We start from the raw sequence: 20,695 nt of genomic DNA, 5'->3' as shown, positions 1-20,695 counted from the left end.
TTTATCTTATTTTTGCTAGCTTTTCAGAAGTATGCCTTTTCTTGAGCAAATAGAGAAGAGTTAATCCGGGCATAGCATACAAATTAGTCAATTTGATTATCAAACATCACAATGAAAATTTTAAAAATAATTAAGCAACTACCTGCTCTTAAAAACTTACCAAGTTCATTCTCTATCAAAATCTATACATTTAGTAGTAATGACTAAAATATGTATTTCAGTTTTCTTGGTTTACCAAGGGTTTTGTAATTCAGTCATATTTCTAGGGCTGCAACTTGGACGGGCTAACCCAGCCCAACCCAAACCCAACCTAGAAATTTTGAAATTTGGGCTTTAAATTCACAAATCGAACTCATGTTTGGGTTGGGTTTTGTCAAAACCCAGACATGTTCGAGTTGGGCTCGCGCTCAACCTGAACCTAACCCAAAATAAAATAAAAAATTATTTTTTAATTTTTTTTTCTCCTTTCTCCTTTCTGTTTCCTCTCTCTTCTTTCTCTCTCTCTCTGCCGCCGTCCCCTCTGCCGCTTCCGCCGTCCCACTGTCACCAGTGGTGGCCTAGTTGACAGATCTAGCATCCACAAGAGTTTCAAGTTTCCAATCTGAAATGAGATCAAGCTAGAAAGTTGATCCACCGCCATCGCCGTTCCTCTGCCTCTGCCGCCGCCGTCACTTAATTCCAAAAATTAAAACAAAACCCATACATACAAGTTAGCAGTCGTAGAGAGAGAGGGGGACAAGCTTGACAGTTGAGAGACAGCGGCTGAAGCTTGCGAACGACGAACCCGAATTGGAATAGCGGGCGATGGAAACTGAAAGATATGCGTTTTGATTTTTTGAACAATCTGAAATGATATGCCGATATGCGTTTTGATACAGGTAATAGGTTTTGAACTTTTGATTCTTGCAAACAGATAGATAAAACGAAATATATGGGTTTTGAACTTCTGATTCTTGTAGATTTTGTAGTTTGCAATTGTAAAGGGATCGAGAAAGAGGGCAAGTTCAGAGTCAGGGACGAGAATAGTGATGGAGGCGATTGGGGAGCTGAAATGATTTGCCCTAAAAATATTTTGTTTTTTAGTAATAATATAATCAAATATATATAAATTTCTGAAAAAAAAAAACCTCAACCCATCAACCGGCCTAACCTGCTCGAAAATATTCGGTCTGGATTATGAGCATAACCCATGTCTGGTACAATTCGGCTTGGCCCAACCCAACTAGATTTCGGGTTGAGGTTGGGTTGGGACTGGGCTGGGTTGGCCAGCCCAACTTGCAGTCCTTGAAATTTCATCTACCTTTCAGAGTTGGTGGTGAGGGTTTGAGTCCCCAAAGAAACAAAGTGGATGTGTGAGTTGTGTGTGTGAGTTTCTTGCCAATAACAATAAAAAAAAAATTTAAAAATTCCTAAATTTAGTATTTATATATACACTGGCTTTAAATTATTAGCAAGAGTTTCAAGTTTCCAATCTGCCATCCCCTATATACTCATTTTGTTATATCGATGCTCATTTTGAAAAAAATAAGGAAGACTTTTAATCAGAAGCTTGCAAATTCATTTACTACACTCCCATATTCCAATACAAATTACTGAATATTAATTAACCATAAACATTTCTTAGTATAATTATTGAAATAGTATAGCATATCTTCAATCAAATCCAACAGTACAAGCAACCCAACAATCAAAAGCCGAAAACAGTTTTTAGCAGGATGAAAAACATAAAAAGCAACACCTCTAACGGATTGGATAAAAAAGGGCTTCTAATAACTCTTAGCAGCATTAGTTGTAGGCATCTGGATTTGCCAAGAGGTAGGCCTCAACAACCTTGAACATTCCCAAGGCCTTCTCTTTGCCACCCTTGATTTGGTCCTCCGTGATCCCAACGTCACCTTTGGTGTGGTATTTGCTGCTGTTCTTGCATAGGGATCCTCCATCAGAGGAAGCTTCGATCTTGATCTCGTAAGATATTTTCTCAAGCACACCCATCAAAGCATCACCTTCGATGATGCTATAACTATAGACAAAGTTCTCTTTGTCAAGCCCATCAACTTGGTGTTTCACGCTCTTGAATTGGCTACCTTCGCCAAAGGAGATGACCTTGATAGTTCCAACTCCACCATCCCCTTGGATGATTTCAACACTCTTAATTGCTTGTGGCAAGATCTTGGGGATGAGGTTGTCGGCATCAAAGACAAAGGCCTTGAACATCTTGGTAGCAGGGATTGAAAAGTTAACCTCCATATCATAACTGATCACACCCATGATGCCTTGGGAGTTTGAATGTGATTAAAGAGGTGGAAGAAGGTGGAGAATGGAAATGATAGATTTGGTTTGTAAGAATGTTTTGGTGAGGGAAATGTAAGGGCTAGAGGTGGTATTTATAGAGTAAGGATACAGGTTGCGAAGTGTGAAGAGAAACTAAATACACCCCCTCGTTCTAAAATGGTGTCCATGTTAATTTCCACGTTTTACGTTCGCTTACATATAGAAATATATAACTGATTCTAGAAGTCTTGTTATTAAGTGAGAAAGCCTTGGATGGTACGAATAGGTAGAAATCCTATAAATCTTATTATTGAGTGAGAAAAGTTGGATGGTATGTATTAGCTAGCATGACTTGTAAATAGAAATTTAAAATTCAACCATCTTTGAATTTTCAACCACAAGTTAACATCAGAAAACATAACTGTTTTTAGTTTCAATCATTGTCCTCCAAGAGTTCGTATATTTTAAATGTGTCCTTCAATCTATACGATCAAATATCTCAAATCTAATCGCTCGTCCATTGATCTTCTATCTTGATAGCATAAAATGTCTGTTCTACAAATGGGATATCTTTGTTTTGGAGACATGAATATTGAAAAGGTAATTACAGATTCAAACACCAAAACTAATCAATTACTTAATCCAATGTTTGTTGGTATTCTCTCACACAATACCTTTTTCAGTCAAACTTTACATAATTCATAATAGAATAGTGGGGTATTTTTCAAAATTGATTGTGAGATTTTTAAGATTGTAACAAAAAATACAAGTGCTAATATATAAGTAAAATAAAAAATAAAAAATCAGTGAAGGGTTGAGATGTAAACTATAACAATTCGTGTTAAACCATTCATCACTAATAAACATGAATCCCATAATCTTAGAACTTCATGATTTTCACATATCTATAATGCATAAATAAATAGTTAGATATAAATACCTTGATTCATGATATCAAACCTTGTTGAGATTAAATCCAATTTCTAGATTCTTTAACTACGAACTAATCTGCAACTCTAATCAACAGGCAAAGGTGGAAACTGGTTTCTCTCTCTTGGCCTTTTGCACATATAAAACTTTTATGTGTTGTATCATTAATTGTACATAATTGATGGAGTATATGCACTTTTATAAAGGCAGAGAGAGGACCAGTTTTCCTTTTAGTAATCCAATTCTACTTTCCATCAAAGTAAAAAATAAGAAAGGAAAACGCTTCTCCAATAAGTAATTACCAAAAAGGTAATTATAAGTTGACCAAATAATATAATATTAATCTGATACCTATTTACTTAACCATTAATTAATGAAATATATCACATGTCCAAAACATGTGGGCCACAATTAAATAAATAATCTTACATTCTCCCACTTGGCACATATGATAATTTCTGTAGTGGTTTAGTAAAATAGTCATTAGTGTGCACCATAAATCAGATTAACTCATTAAATTGGTCATCATAAATACCATGGTAAATAAATTACCAATGCGAGTCATCGCGGTTATATATCCCTAAATGACACAGTCCCTTCCATGTACCACAACACTAGTAATCTATTCAACATAGTCTATAAATGAGAAGTATCAATAATGATCTAACAATAATGTCTTTTCCAAGACTATTCCTATTACCACTTATTAAAGCAATACGTACATATACATTAATTAATAGAAAATATCAAAAATACATTTAATCAGCGCAAAATGTCAAATATATATAAGCACTATTTAAGCAATCCACAATTAAAAAATAATCATCATTGACTACATTTAAGACCCATTCTTTCAACATGTTTTATAAATGTCTTGGATGGTAGTCCATTCATTAATGGATTGCAATCATAAGTTGTGTGCTTATAATTTCAATAGACATTCGTTATTGCTAAATATCTTCTTTAATGATAAAGTATTTCAACTTTAGAATACCTATCATTTTTCATACAAGAAGATCAATAATTGCAGCATAAATTTTCAGCAATCTGAAAACGGTACCCATAACTCCAAGTCCTGAAATAAATTTTGCAACCATAAATTATAGCCTCAAAGCATGCTACAAATTAAAATTTCATAATAGATAAAGTAATCATAAATTACTTTGCACTTTTTCATAATATTGTTCCTTCAACCAAATCTTCTAGAACTCTTTTAATATATGCTTTATGATACAATTCTAAAAACAAATCAATATGATCTATAATGAAATATTTCTATTCCTATCACATAAGATGCCTCATCCATATATTTCATTTCAAAGTTCTTAGAAATAACTTTTAGTTTCATCTAATAAACTAAGATCACTACTAACAAATAAAATATCATCAATATATAGAATCAGAAATATAAACTTACTCCCACTAACCTTCTAGTATATACACTGATCAATAGTGTATTTCTTAAAACCAAAAGAAATAATAGTATCATTAAACTTAATATACCATTGTTAGGAAGTTTGTTTAAATCCATATATTGACATCTTAAGTTTACGGACCATGAATTCTTTACCCTCTAATATGAAGTCTTCAAGTTGTTCTATATGGACTTCCTCTTATAAACTCCTATTCATAAAAATTGTATTCACATCCATTTGAGGTAACTCTAAATCATAATAAGTTACTAATGCCATGATATTTTAAAAGATTCCTTCTTAAATACTAGAGAGAAGATTTCTTTATAATCTCTTCATTCATGACACTAATCCATTTAGTAAAATCATTATTGTTAATGGCTTGTGAATATGTAACCGGATCCGTAGATATCTTACTATATATCAAAATCAGATTCTTGCAGATATATCACATAGTCATCCAGAATAGCAGATTTCCTTTCTCTTTGAGATCGTCTTAATGTTATTCCTTATGATTCTTCTACAATCTATTCATTGGTGACAATCTCATTATAGAGTTGTTGATCATTTAATTGTTCTTCGTTGTTATACGGTTCAATAACTGAAGGAACAATTATTTCCTTATAAATTATAGGTAAAGATATTTGTACCCTAACTTCTGAAATGATCAAATTCTTATTTTTATCACTCCCACTGATTTCACCATTCTTAATGAATCTGACATTACCGGTTTCAATAATTATCGTACTATGTTTCGGATAGTAAAACTTGTACCCTTTATATTACTTAATATCCACAACATTACTTAACATACTCCTAACCAATTCCATAAGAGTACGATTACGCCTTACAGCTACACGCTTCTGCTGTGGCATGTATAGCAAAGTGTATTGAACACAAATGACATACATTTCAAGGAGTTTAACAAACGGTTAGAGTATTAACCTGTTTCATCATACTTTACATAATATTCACCACCTCTATATGACCTTATGATTTTCACTTTCTATCTAGTTGTTTTTCAACCTCATTTATGTATACTTTAAGGTACCCACTGCTTGAGATTTTTCATATAACAAATAGATATATCCATAACGTGAAAAATCAACTATAAAGGTGATAAAATACTTTTTTCCTCCAAAAGATGGAATATCAGAAGGTCTGCAAATAATTTCAAGAAGTTATGTACTTATTGTGGCTCATTTCTTTGTGCGTTTAGTTTGTCTACCCTTAATACAATCTACACACACATCAAAATCAGTAAAGTTTAGATTCAGAAGAATCACATCCTTTACTAATTTTCCTAACCTTTCATTAGATATTGGCCTAGTCTTTTATGCCAAAGATAATTTTTCTATTAATTGAGCTACGCTGAATTCTAACATTAGGATACAAGATCAAAAGGATTTTAATAAATAAACCATCAAATTTGAATTTACAGAAATCATCAACAATAATACCATAACTCACAAATTATAATTTCTTAAATAAATATCTTTACCAAATTTAAATGAAAAACCATTAACATAAAGTTTTTGAAATAAAATCAAATTATGGGAAATTGAATAAACATAAAATTTTTAAAATAATTTAAATAAAATTCATTGTCTAACATTAAACATAGTGTCACAATGGTTTCAACAAAACTTTTTCCCAATTATCATAAATAAGAAATTCTTATTTGAATTTGTGGTTTAAGCCATAAAAAATGCTTGCATCTATTAGAAACATAAATATTAGTACTTAAGTCAACCTATCATGTATTAAAAAGAATTTCAATAAGTAATTCGCAATATACAAAAGCCAAAAGCGTACTTTTCTTTTTCGAATCATTCTTTATATGTCATGTAATCTTTTTAAAAATGTTCAATACATTAATGACATTTTTTCATTATTACATTACTTTCTTTTAGTAGATTGACCTAAAACTTTTAATTTTGGATGTTGCTCACTTATTGCTTTTTCTGACTTATTCCCAAATTTCTTTCTAACTTCTTGAGTCATCAGATGACCATAAAGATTACCTGCTGCTTAAGCCTTGTCTCCTCCTAAATTAACATAATGGTCAATTCTTTTACTTTCCACTTGTCTTAATAGTGTTAATTCGAAATGACTCATACCGAGTAGACAAAAATTGAGAATAAATTGAATAAGAAAATTCTTATCCACAATCATCCATAAAGTTCTCAATTTGGTAGCAACATTAGTCATCCTAAGAGCATACCCATACATGGTAAGAGTACTAACAAAAAATGCATAGTAGTGATATCAATTTATAATTTTCGTTTTAGATATTTATCTATAATACGAAAACATTCTTCTAGTCAAAATATTCCTTAGCACTATAACTATGGAAAACAATTATTCGTATAAATATAATGCTTAATCTGTTCAATATCTCCCAAGCTTTATGGAAAATCTTTTCTCACTCATTGTCTTTATCAGTAATAACAGTAGGTTTCTCAATTTAAAATGCTAAATCAAGATTTAAAACATCTAAATTTTGAACTCAACTTACTCATTCCACTATGAGAAGTTAGTCATATTGAGAATCAGAACAGAAGTAGCATGCGCATTAAGGGATGTAATAAAACAAACATAATAAGATAAAATCTTAATAACAATAATGCTTTGAGTTAATAACACGTATGTATAACTTAAAAATATAAATACAATGTATAACTATAGTACGCCTTTGGGTGGCAACTATAAAATACTAATAATGATGCTTACATGTATTTATATGTATACCTTTATTGGTGATGCATTATTTAATTAAAGAAATAAGTTACCTTTGGATATCCTATATTTACCTAATTAAAAAAAAATACATACGACCCTTTAATTTTCATTTAATCACTTGAAAATCAATTCCCTTTGAGGAATTATTTCTCATAATTAAATAAAATCAATATTCATGAATATCACAAAAAATTATAAACATCATAATTCATGAAATATTGCAATTATGTTTACTACTAAAATTAATATTCATCAACTATTATGGTTAGGCCACTTTGATAGCTACCAACCTTTACATAATATAAATATTAAATTAGATAGTAACTAATTTACGATTAATTATGTCTATTACAAAAATTAATATTCATCAATCATTATGATCGGGCCATTTTAGTAGTTACCAATCTTCACACAATATGAATATTAAATTAGACAGTAATTAATTAATCATTAATTTACCCATTTAACATTATACACACATACTCATAATTGTCGATTAAAGTTTAAGCAACTTCGATCTCATATACTTAATAGTCCGAAATTTCATAGAAAATATCTTTTTATTTTATATACATAATAAAATATATTATTTTATTTTCGGACTTAAAGATCATAATTGAATCAATTTAAAATTGATTCTACAATATGTATGTATGTTTGGGTACGAAACAACAAGTTATTTGCATGTCTAATTTATTAGATTAAATTTCTAAACTCACAAATTATTCTAGAAATTCAAATTTCTAAATTAAAGAAATCAATACATATATTTTATGTATTCAATAACTTTAATTTTAATTTATTTTAAATTAAAATCAGAATCTTCAAATCATTGGACAAATATTTATAACAATAATTTAAACCTCTTTAATAAAATAAATATATACACAAACTTTATGTATTTATTAATTTTTAAATAATAATAATAATGAGTATTTGTAATCCTTTCACAACTGACTGTTTCTATAAAACAATAGCAAGACAAATGCTATTATTATTATTATTTTTGATTCAATGTTCTTTATTAGTCATGCACGAAAATCAGTAACCTAAAGCATTGAAGTTGTTTGTCTTACACACATTATGCATACGTTTGTTCTATTACACATATGTAAACTATGTATCAGTAACCAACTTTAATAATTCAATTTTGCCTCAAAAATTAAGGTATCCAAACCCAAAAAACCACACCTGACTGATCTAAATATATGATTCTAAAAGAATGGATTATACAATCATTTAATTTTAAATTTATACATATTATTTATGCAACTTTAATGAAAAATAATGAGTTTCTAAACCGTTAGCTCTGATATCACATGTAAACTATAATAATTCGTGTTAAACCATTCATCAGAAATAAACATGAATCCCATAATCTTAGAACTTCATTATTTTCACATATATATAATGCATAAATAAATAGTTAGATATAAATACCTCGATTCATGATATCAAACCTTGTTGAGATTAAATCCAACTTCTAGATCCTTTAACTATAAACTAATTTGCAACTCTAATCAACAGGCAAAGGTGGAAACTGGTTTCTCTCTCTTGGCTTTTTGCACACATAAAATTTTTACGTGTTGTATCATTAATTGTACATAATTGATGGAGTATATGCACTTTTATAAAGGCGGAGAGATAACCAGTTTTCCTTTTAGTAATCCAATTCTACTTTCCATCAAAGTAAAGAATAAGAAAGGAAAACGCTTCTCCAATAAGTAATTACCAAAAAGGTAATTCTAAATTGACAAAATAATATAATATTAGATACATATTTACTTAACCATTAATTAATGAAATATATCACATGTCCAAAACATGTGGGCCACAATTAAATAAATAATCTTACATGAGACACCCAAGACTCATCGTAGATCCGCCCGTGTCTGTAATCAAATGATATCACTGTTGGGATTTATATGCCCTTACATAGCAAATTCCTGTTTGGATTAAAGTGACATATGTTTTTGACGTATTTGAAATATTTATGCTTTATACAATTGATGAATTCAATGTATTATGTTTCGATTCGTTATGGAATTAATATCGTCCACTTGGTTACAAGAGATATTTATATATGTCGGTAATTATGGATGGACTCATAATTCATTAAGACTTGAACTGGATCCATGTTAGGTTGAGATATATTGCAAAAGCCGTCATATGCAATTGCTCCCTATCACCATTATGGCATTTGACTCTTAAGCATGAGAGAAGTATAGACTCTTTTATTAATTAGTAATTACTTTGATTTGTTCGGCGGAATTTTCAGAATCCTTAGACCGGCACTTTGGGTAATTATGTAATTAATAGTTAGAGGGTTATATTTTCAATATTTGCATCATTGCTACTTGTATTTATTTTGTATTGATTATGGTTAATCACAAAGTAAATTCGAAGGCCTTCGTGTGTTTTTAAACAAAATGATTTATTATATATTTATTTATTTAAATTATTAGTTTTTGTCAAACAAATGTTTTATTGTGATCAAGTTGGAAATAATCAAAGGTATCAAAATAAATATATTAATTAAGTAGTCTGATTGATGGCTTTATTTATTCGATAATTAATTATGCATTGAGGGGTCAAAGTGCAACATTGACTTAGAGGTTATTTATTATTTAATTGGAATTCAATTAATTTCTTTTAGTGGAGTAGAAATTAATTTATAAATAATTTAATTTGGTCCATGGACCGGGCCAATTATCAATTCATTGTAGTCAAAAAATAATAAGCCCAAAGGATTCTCACTCATAGCCCAACTTAATATTGGAATCCTATTAGATTTGAGACGTGAATTAGAGATTGAGAATGATTTATTGTTTCCTTTTCTTTATTTTTATATTACTTATATATACATGGTCTATGTATATTTTAGGGTGACTTAGGGGAAGAAGGAAAAAGGAATATATTTTCTCTCTCTAGAAAATTAGAGTTAATGTTTTCATCTAATAGAGGCTCCCACAAGCCTAGTTTTCCAAGGTATTTCATGGAGGCTTATGAGTGATTCCTAAAGGCAAAACAATTACTAAGAAGATGGAGATCCAAGGAGAAGGCATCTTGCTAAGGGATCTACAATAAGTGAGAACATTCACTTTAGAGGAAAGATTTAAAGGTTTACTCAAACCTTTGATGTAAGTATTCAATCTGTTAATTGAATGATACATCATATGTTATTTTTGCATAAAACTTGTCTCTATATGATGAATCAAGATCTGTGAATGAAAATCTCTCGAAAAGTTTTTAAAACTAGCATGTTTTCCAACAGTGGTATCAGAGCATGGTTTGATTCATTACTAGAGATCATGTTTTTATCAAAATTCATCATTCATGGATCCAATTTTGATATGCATATATTTATATTTATTAATGTATGTTGATATATGGTTTAATATGTTGATATATATTGATACATGATAATGTATGTATAATTGTGAATGTCTGATGATGTATGATTGGGCCATGCATGAAGTTTATAGGTTATTTGAATGTAATTTTTTCTTTGGATGAATGTAATTAATGCTTTGATTTAGCCATTTGAAAGTTCAATGATGTAATTTAATTTTTTTTTCATTGTTTTTCAAATTGTAAATTTATTTAAAGTCATGTAATTTTCATCAAAGGATGCTATGAAGCTTTAAGAATGCCCAAAATGGTTAAATTAGGCTTTAAGAATTTTCTGGAATTTTTTCAAAATTTTTTTGGAATTTTTTGGGCTTAATTTAATTTTCTGGAGATTTTTTTATTAATTTTCTGCATTTTTCGACAATTTTTCGGTGACCGAAGCGTCGCCGACGGCGAGAAGTAGCGCCGGAGGAAGAGATGGGATCTGGTGCGGCGTGAGACCATGTAACTGCATCCATATATGATGCACCTGGTGCGTGAGGAGCAAGCGCTAGGCCAAGCCAAGCCAACTTCTTCCATGCGCACGTGCAGGCTCGTGAAAGCGCGTCCATGTGCGTGCCATGCGCCGTAGCGCCTTCCAGGGGCGTGGGGACGCATGCCACGCGCTGTTGCACCCCCCAGGCACGTGCCAGAGCGTGCGGGGTCCTCCGGGCGCGTTTCAAGTGCCGTTTTGCTTCTCCTAATGCGTATCAACCTCCTGCGGGTGTTTGCAAGTTGATGGAAGATCCTCGTGCAGTTATTAGAGCAATTAAATGTGAAAAGCTAAATCCATTGGCCATTTTTATTTGCTTTATCTGTCATTTATTGATGTATGTGATGTATGGAATAATTAATTGCTAATTATTATTGTTCATGCATTTGATCCATGATTTTTATCTAAATGGCATGATTTATATTAATTAAATTATGAAGTTAAATTGATTTTGATTGCTAATTAATTTGAGGGCATTTATTGGGAAACGAAAAATTATTTTTGTAAATTATTTTAAAATAATGCCTCAAATTAAATATTAGTGAATCATTTAAAATCTAGATATTTTCTAAATTTAATTGGATTAAAATCAAGACATTTTGCATGCATTATATCATGGTTATGAATAAATGAAAAACCCTAATTATGAATGATTAAAAATTAAGTGGGAGCGTGGATTTTTATAGATTACCCCATGGCCTTCGTTATTATACCCATTGTAACTAGATCTTCAAAAATAAGGTCCTACGTATGATTTGAAGAGTCTGAGATTACAAGAATGGTTATCTCATGAAAATAAAAATATTAAATGTTCATTCTAATTAGATCTTTAAAAACAAGGCCCTACGCATGTTTAAAGAGTCTAGATTACATTGACAAGATATTTCATGTTTTATTTTTCATTAGAGATTTAATAACGTTATACACTCAATCTAAAATTAATAGTGTTAGCTCCCCAACAGAGTGGTCTACACTAGGTGATTTTAGAAAGGCTAAACAAAATCGGGAATCATTTCATATGATAGACAAGGCATTGTCTTAAAAGATATGGAAATGATGGGATTTTGCCCACCAATAGCAATAATGAACTTTGCTAACCGAATAAGTTATTGGCGTATTGGTTATCCGATTTTTTATGCAGTGGTTAAGGGACCCACATATTATTATTTTAATCGAAGTGCTAACCTAATAGCAAATGAATCCCAACAATAGTAATAATGAACTCCTCCATCAGGATAAGTTATTGACATATTGATTGTGTGATTTATTATACTACGAAGTTGAGGGACCCACATTAATTAAAAAGGATTGTTCACCAATAGTAATAATGAAATCTTATTGTATTGAGATTCATAATACTATGTGGTTGATGAACTCATTTTAATTTTAAGTATGCATGATAGTATTAATAATTCACCTTACAGATTGTATGAATACATTTATATTCAGATTAATTATGTCTAATCCATTTAATCTGCTTACTAACATATTCTATGTACTTGGACCTCATTTATATTGACTGGAAAAGGAACTTAGATATTTTACTCACAATAGAAGGGTACAAAATTGATAAGCGTTGAATACTGTATATTCAAGCGCCCTAAATTACATTAACAAAGTCCATTAATTGATTATTTTATGTAGATTAACTCCATTTGCATGTTTTTATGCATTTTCAGGTTAAAGTGCAAAAAGGAAGCAAAAATTATGCCTTGTGGAATTTTGAACCAAAAGGATGCCATTTCTGAATTTCTAGCAGCAGTGATCCTGACTTTTGTCACCATTTTCGACCTAGCAAACTCAAGAACTGGACTTCCATCATAACATGAAAAATTTAGATCTCTAAATCAGCTTTCCAAATCTTCAAGCGGCTTATCATTCGGAGTTCGGAGCAGAGAGTTATAATCTTCTTAACAGAGGTGCGCAGAACTGCCTGGCAGCACTGAAGTGCTGCCTTTCTCCCCATTTTCGACCAACCAGACTTGAGAATTGGGTCTTCATAAAAACATGAAGTTTTTAAATCACTGAATCATCTCTCCAAATCTTCTAACAGATCATCATTCGGAGTTCGGGGTACAAAGTTATAGTAGTTTTACCAAAGTAGGTCAGTGTTGAGCAAGAAGAGCATGTTGCACATTACACTAATTTAGAGTGCTCGAGACCACTTTTTGAGTGCTCAAAAATCAGGCAGATTGCACTTGGAAATGGCTCATTTTCAGCCACTTGTACATTGGTTTCCTCAATGCCATCTTCCTTCTTTATGAAGTGGTTGAAGGTGTTCCTTGGAGGAGAGAGAGGGTTTTGTTGGAGAATAAAAGGCTACCAAAGGCCACACATTTGGTATGCTTCATTTTGGGAAGATAGAGGAGAGAGAAGAGAGCAAGGAAAGAGAGTTCTTCAAGCTAACAAAGGGAAGCTCGAAAATTGGAGATGGAGTTCAAGCTTCTTCTTCATTCTAAGGCTCCAATGGGTAACTAACTCTTCTTCTAGGGAGGTGATGAAGCCTCCCTTGTAAGCATACTCTAGTTTTGTTCTTAATTTGGGGAATGAAGTATGTATGTGGTATTTTTCATAAGCTAGAGCTCTACACATGTTGTAATGGATCTTAAATTCTATTAATGATTATGTTGAGTTTTATCATCTTGTTTTAGGTTATATTCTCTCATGATTTTATAGCTTGCATCTTCATAGTGGGAATGGAGATGAGATTATGAAATGGTTTTCTTGGCATGTCTTGTGAAGGTTTTGATAGTCCATTCCTAGGAACGATGAACCATACTACACCCCTAGTTTAATGTAATTAAGTAGATGGTTCATACCAACCGTGGATGGATTATACTTAGTCTTTGATTACATGTGCATTTACCATACAAAGTAAGGGATTTGATAGGCCATTCCTAGGGGATTATACTTAGATGGTTTATACTTAGCTCTTGATTGTATGAACTTCTTGAAGATAGTGTAGTTATCATGCATCTCTACATATCATGGTCATTTACATAAGTAGCTCCCCAAGTTAATTGCAAGCTAGCATGTTTATGAGGTGTGTGGTGGATTCATTTCCCTAGTCCTCTCCACCTAAGTTTCACTCCTTTTAACCTCCTTCCATTTATTATTTTATGCATCTTTACATTTCTAGCTTAGTGACAAACCAATCAACAACTCTTTATTACACCTTATCACTCTAAAATGACTCTAGACACTTAGGTTGCCATAGATTAGCGCAGTCCCAGTGGTTCGACTTACCCGACCAATAGCCCTATTTTACAATGATTCGTGCTATTGCGAAGGTTGATGTATAGTTGATCAACCGATCAATTTTTGGTGCCGTTGCCGAGGACTTGCAAACGGTTTAGCAACCAAAGTTTAGTGTTAAATTTAGTTTGATTGTGCATATTGTGTCTTGTGAATATTCCTTGTGTGTTTTGATCATCTTCGTGTTGTAAGATTCTAGGGACTCGAAGCTCGCCGTGGGATTGCTAGCAAATTGTAAGTCTAGAGGACCCCAGGTAAGTCTCGTGACTTCTAGTTTCAAATTGTGAATATCGTGCATGTGTTAAGCTTAGAAGTAGATAAATTGCAAGCCCTTATCGAGGCTATTTCAATTGTGTATTTTTAATTCCAAGCATCGGTCCTTGTCGTGGCCATTTATTTTCTGTCTTGATAATTGAGGAGAAAGGGAACATTGTATGTGGAGTTGATGATAAAGATTTGTTGTGATGATGTTGTTGTGAATTGTTGATGTTTGGCCGTAGGTCACTCTCTCTACCCACACTTGACTTGCCTATTGATATAAATTCACTTGAAAGAACTCTTAGACGGAACCTTAGGGAACCCACTCTTACAAGGGACCTTGAAACTGAATTCAATATAATGGGGGATAACGTAGGAAATCCGGGGAATGAAAGGGCTGAAATTCCTAATGTAGAACCAATGACTCTTAGAGATCATTTCATTCCTACCACCTATGCTTCTCCTTCTTGTATAGTGATGCCAAACATCGATGCAGCTCAATATGAGATCAAGTCTAGTACCATTCAAATGCTTCCATCATTTCATGGCTTTGATAATGAAGATCCATATAAGCATCTTGATGAGTTCCTTGAAATCTGTTCGACCATCCGGTTGAGAGGTTTTCCGGACAATGCACTTCATCTCCATCTTTTCCCATTCTCCCTAAAGGATATGGCAAAATATTGGTTGAACTCCCTCGCTCCCAACTCTATTACTTCTTGGGCTCAATTGCAACAAGAATTTCTTAAGAAGTATTATCCGGTGAGTAAAACCAACCAAATGAGGCATTCCATTCTAAGTTTTTCTCAAGTTGATGGAGAACAACTCCACGAGACTTGGGAAAGGCTACAAGATCTTCTTCGAAAATGCCCTCATCATTTGATCCCAAAATGGCAATTAGTGCAAGCTTTCTATGCTGGCTTGACCGAAACCCAAAGATTCATGGTTGATTCTTCTTGTGGGGGGATGTTCATGTCCAAGAATGCGGATGAGGCTTGGACCTTACTTGAGAATTTGAGTAAAAATTCACTTCAACACAATTTTTGTAGGGCTCCGACCGCAACCACTCCAAACAACACCAACCCTTGTCAACCAAAGTCAATAAGGGAGGAATCATCTCAAGTGGATGCTATCGCTCATAAATTCTACCAATTGATGGCACCACATCTTCCTCCTTCATTGTCTCAAAATTCGGCAAGTTCAGTTTGTGCTTCATGTACTAGTCCATTCCATCTCTCGGAAGATTGCCCCACACCGGAGCAATTTCCCAATCCCAACCAAGAGCAAGCTAATGCCATGTTCTCGCGGCCCGGGAACAATCCATATTCCAACACCTACAATCCGGGTTGGCGAGATCATCCGAATTTCTCGTGGCGGCAACAAGCCCCACAAAATTCCCAATTCCAAAACCAAGGGCGGCAAAATCAGCCCTCTTCTCAATATCAAGGTAGACCTTTCCAAGCCTCTTCAAGCTACCGTCCTCCTTACAATCCAAATGTCTCCAATCAACCTCCTGTGTGTCCAACTGACGAGATAGTAGCTGCAAACAAGCAAATGATGGAATCATTAAATAAGCAAATAATGGAGGCCAACAAGCAACTCTTGACATCCTTGCAGCCTACTCTCCAAATGGTTCACTCTCATACTTAATCCATAGCTAATCTCGAAAATCAAGTGGGCCAAATAGCTAACTCGGTGAATCAATTGCTTCAAAAGGACAAGGGCAAGCTTCCCTCTCAACCTTTTGAAAATCCTAGAGGAATGCATGTGATTGACGAAACCCCTCCTCCGAGTGGGCCGACTCATGAACAAGTTCAGGCTATCACCACCCTTCGGAGTGGTAGAGTGGTTAACAACAAGGTCGATGGAGACAAAAGTGAGGAAGTTTCTCCTTTGAAAAATCCAAATTCAAGCTCTTCTAATCCAAATTCTTGTCCAAATACCATTCACGGAAATCCCACACATGTCACCCCAAATGTGGACACGACTTATGAGCCAAAAGCTCCGTTTCCTCAACGTCTTCAAGAGTAACACATTTTGGGAACAAGAATTGTAAAATTCAAGACATGTGGGAAGTTTTCAAGCAAGTGAAGATTAACTTGCCCCTCTTGGATGCTATCAAGCAAATCCCTCCCTATGCAAAATTTCTCAAAGATTTGTGCACTCAAAAGCGCACTTCTAAAAATCATTTGCCAAAAAAAGTGAGGTTGACTGAAAATGTTAGTGCTATCATTCAGCACAGCACTCCCCCGAAGTATAAGGATCCGGGTGCCCCCACAATCTCTTGCGTCATTGGTGACAGCAAAATCGAGAGGGCCCTCCTTGACTTAGGAGCTAGTGTGAATTTAATTCCATACTCAGTCTACCTACAACTTGGTTTGGGAGATCTTAAGCCGACTTTCGTGGTTTTGCAACTTGCCGATAGATCGGTCAAGCATCCACGAGGTATTCTCGAGGACGTTATCATCAAAGTGGACAAATTTTACTTCCCGGTAGATTTTGTGGTTCTTGATACGGAACCGGTCCATGACCCAAAAAAGCACATTCCCGTGATCCTTGGTAGGCCATTTTTAGCCACGGCTAATGCATCAATTAATTGCCGAACCGGGGTGATGGACATTGCTTTTGGAAACATGCAAGTCAAACTCCACATCTTTCATGCAACTCAACATCCCTCCAATGAGGATGATTGTTTTCTTGTGGATGTCATCGATGAAGTGGTCGAAGAATCTCTCCCCTTCATTCCAAGCAAAGATCCCCTTGAAACTTGCATGTCCCATTTTGACTTCTCAAACTTTGATGTTGATCAAGCCATTCAAGAAGTCAATTCCTTGCTTGATATTAGTGCTATCATGGATGTACCTCCTTGGAAAATTCCAAAAGAACCACTTCCCCAACTTTCCACCACTCCTCCGGTCCCATCATTGTTATCTTCGCCACAACTTGAGCTTAAGCCGCTCCCGGCCCATCTCAAGTATGTGTTCCTTGGTCCAAAGCAAACCCTTCCGGTCATTATTGCCTCGGACCTTCAAAAAGACCTAGAGACCAACCTTTTAGCGGTGCTCCAAGAGCATAAAGAAGCTATTGGTTGGACAGTGGCAGATTTGAAAGGAATTGACCCCTCAATTTGTATGCACCGCATTCATATGGAGGATGACGCAAAGCCTACTAGAGAGGTCCAGCGCCGGTTAAATCCAAATATGAAGGAAGTGGTCATGAAAGAGGTGATCAAATTGCTAGATGCGGGAATCATCTATCCTATCTCTGATAGCAAGTGGGTGAGCCCCACACAAGTTGTCCCCAAGAAATCTGGGCTCACCGTTGTCGAAAATTCAGCGGGTGAGCTCGTGCCACAACGAACCACCACCGGGTGGCGTGTGTGCATTGACTATCAGAAACTCAATTCATCAACTAGGAAGGATCATTTCCCACTCCCATTTATTGATCAAATCCTAGAAAGGTTAGCTGGCCAAAGCTTCTATTATTTTCTTGATGGTTATTCCAGCTATAACCAAGTGGCAATCGCCCCCCAAGATCAAGATAAAACAACGTTCACATGTCCCTTTGGTACTTTTGCCTATCGACGCATGCCTTCTGGTCTATGCAATGCACCGGCAACGTTCCAAAGGTGCATGATGTCCATATTCTCCGATATGGTTGAAAGGTTCTTGGAAGTTTTCATGGACGATTTTTCTGTATTTGGCTCCTCCTTTGACTCGTGTCTCAAAAATTTATCTCTTGTGCTCCAAAGATGCAAAGAGACGAATCTCATTCTAAGTTGGGAGAAAAGCCACTTCATGGTCCAAGAAGGCATTGTTTTAGGACATGTCATTTTTAAGCGGGGAATCGAGGTAGACAAGGCAAAAGTTGAGTTAATCTCTAATCTTCCTCCTCCGAATTCCGTCCGTCAAATCCGTTCTTTTCTTGGTCATGCCGGATTCTATCGTCGCTTCATCAAAGATTTTAGCAAAATCTCACGGCCCTTGTGTAATCTCTTAGCCAAGGATGCTCCGTTCAATTTTGATGACGCTTGCATGGAAGCTTTCATCAAACTTCGCATTCTCCTCTCCTCCGCCCCAATCATGAAACCCCCTAATTGGTCTCTTCCTTTTGAGATCATGTGTGATGCATCCGACTATGCATTAGGGGCGGTTTTGGGCCAACGTGTGGATAAACTTCCGCATGTCATTTATTATGCTAGCAAAACTCTCTGCGATGCCCAATTGAACTACACCACCACTGAAAAAGAATTGCTAGCTGTGGTGTACGCCTTGGATAAATTTCGCTCTTATCTTCTTGGCTCCAAGGTCATCGTCTTTTTGGATCATGCCGCTCTTAGGCATTTGTTAGCGAAAAAAGAGACAAAACCCCGTTTAATTCGATGGATCCTCTTACTTCAAGAGTTTGACATTAACATCCGGGACAAAAAAGGGACCGACAATGTTGTCGCCGATCATCTCTCTCGCTTACTTATTGAGAAATCTTCAGAATTCGCAGCCATCCGTGATTCCTTTCCGGATGAGCAACTTCTTCAAGTTTCACATTTTACTCTTCCATGGTTTGCGGATATTGTCAATTATCTTGCGGTTGGCAAAATTCCAGCTCATTGGTCCAAACAAGAGAGGGACCGGTTTTTCTCCCAAGTCAAGCATTTCTTTTGGGAAGATCCGGAACTATTCAAGTATTGCCCGGACCAAATCATACGGCGATGCATTCCTGAAACCGAGGCCACAAGCATTCTAAATTTTTGCCATACTCTTGCTTGTGGAGGCCATTTTAGTGCCAAAAAGACAACTAACAAAGTTCTTCAAAGCGGGTTCTTTTGGCCTACCTTGTTTCGGGATGCATACAATTTTTGCAAATCGTGTGAACGATGTCAAAAACTTGGATCCATGTCCCGAAGAGACATGATGCCCCTCACCAACATTTTAATTGTTGAAATTTTTGATGTGTGGGGGATTGACTTCATGGGACCATTTCCATCTTCTTATGGCTATGAGTACATCCTTGTAGCGGTGGATTATGTGTCTAAATGGGTTGAAGCCGAGGCTACCAAAATCGATGATCATAAAGTCGTGATCCATTTCATTCAGTCTCACATCTTTAGTCGTTTTGGTACTCCCCGAGCAATCATTAGTGATGGCGGATCTCATTTCCGAAATCGTTATCTAAAATCCGTCCTTGCTAGGTATTCCGTCATTCATAAGGTTGCTACACCTTACCACCCTCAAACGAGTGGTCAAGTAGAGATTTCTAACCGGGAGATTAAGCACATTTTGGAAAAAACGGTTAGACCGGACCGCAAAGATTGGTCAGTAAGGCTAAACGATGCGCTTTGGGCTTACCGGACAGCTTATAAGACACCCATTGGCATGTCACCATATCGACTTGTCTTTGGCAAAGCATGTCATCTCCCGGTAGAATTAGAGCACCGTGCTTATTGGGCCATAAAAAGGTTCAATTTTGATCTCAAACAAGCCGGCTCTAATCGTGCATTGCAATTAAATGAACTTGAGGAATTGCGTAATGACGCGTATGAAAGTGCAAAAGTTTACAAGGCAAAGACTAAAGCTTTTCATGACAAACACATCGTCAAGAAGTCTTTTGCCCCGGGACAAAAGGTCTGGCTTTTCAATTCCCGCTTGAAACTCTTTCTCGGTAAACTCCGGTCAAGATGGGATGGTCCATACATTGTCACTACCGTCTTTCCTCATGGAGCAATCGAACTTCATGATCCTGCAAGTGGATCACTCTTCAAGGTAAATGGCCAACGGCTTAAGCCTTGCATTGACGGCACCATCCTAACCCGAAAAGTTGAGGAAGTCCTCTTGATGGATCCAATTTATGAGGATTAGTGCCTACTCTAGCTTTGTCTAGCTATCGACAGTAAATTTAGCAAAGCAAGGGAAGCAATTCTTTCAATTTCCAAGCTTCCGTCTCTTTG

General features: G+C 34.9%; 2 protein-coding genes across 2 annotated transcripts; one reads left to right on the top strand and one right to left on the bottom strand.

Moving 5' to 3' along the window:
* Window positions 1-1,785: 1,785 nt before the first annotated feature.
* On the bottom strand, window positions 1,786-2,268 carry LOC132295758 (major allergen Pru ar 1-like). Its single transcript, XM_059794075.1, has one exon. The coding sequence runs from the start codon at window positions 2,266-2,268 to the stop codon at window positions 1,786-1,788; it is 483 nt and encodes a 160-aa protein (XP_059650058.1).
* A 14,549-nt stretch (window positions 2,269-16,817) lies between these two features.
* LOC132295671 (uncharacterized) lies at window positions 16,818-20,216 on the top strand (the record flags this gene model as incomplete). Its single annotated transcript, XM_059793993.1, has 3 exons — window positions 16,818-17,795; window positions 19,341-19,477; window positions 20,090-20,216. Coding segments are annotated over exons 1-3 (1,242 nt in total), but the record flags the coding sequence as incomplete, so codon positions are not given.
* Between the last annotated feature and the right edge of the window lie 479 nt (window positions 20,217-20,695).

This window comes from Cornus florida, unplaced genomic scaffold (assembly GCF_030987335.1).
Source record: "Cornus florida cultivar Cherokee Brave unplaced genomic scaffold, ASM3098733v1 CherokeeBrave_3.0.0_Hap2_Chr01, whole genome shotgun sequence".
NCBI classification, from domain to species: Eukaryota; Viridiplantae; Streptophyta; class Magnoliopsida; order Cornales; family Cornaceae; genus Cornus; species Cornus florida.
Note: the sequence above shows the minus strand (reverse complement) of the source record. Positions and strands in the feature narration are given on the sequence as shown.

Coding starts and splice junctions, on each gene's coding strand:
- LOC132295758 (XM_059794075.1), bottom strand. CDS start 2,268: ATGGGTGTGATCAGTTATGATATGGAGGTTAACTTTTCAATCCCTGCT.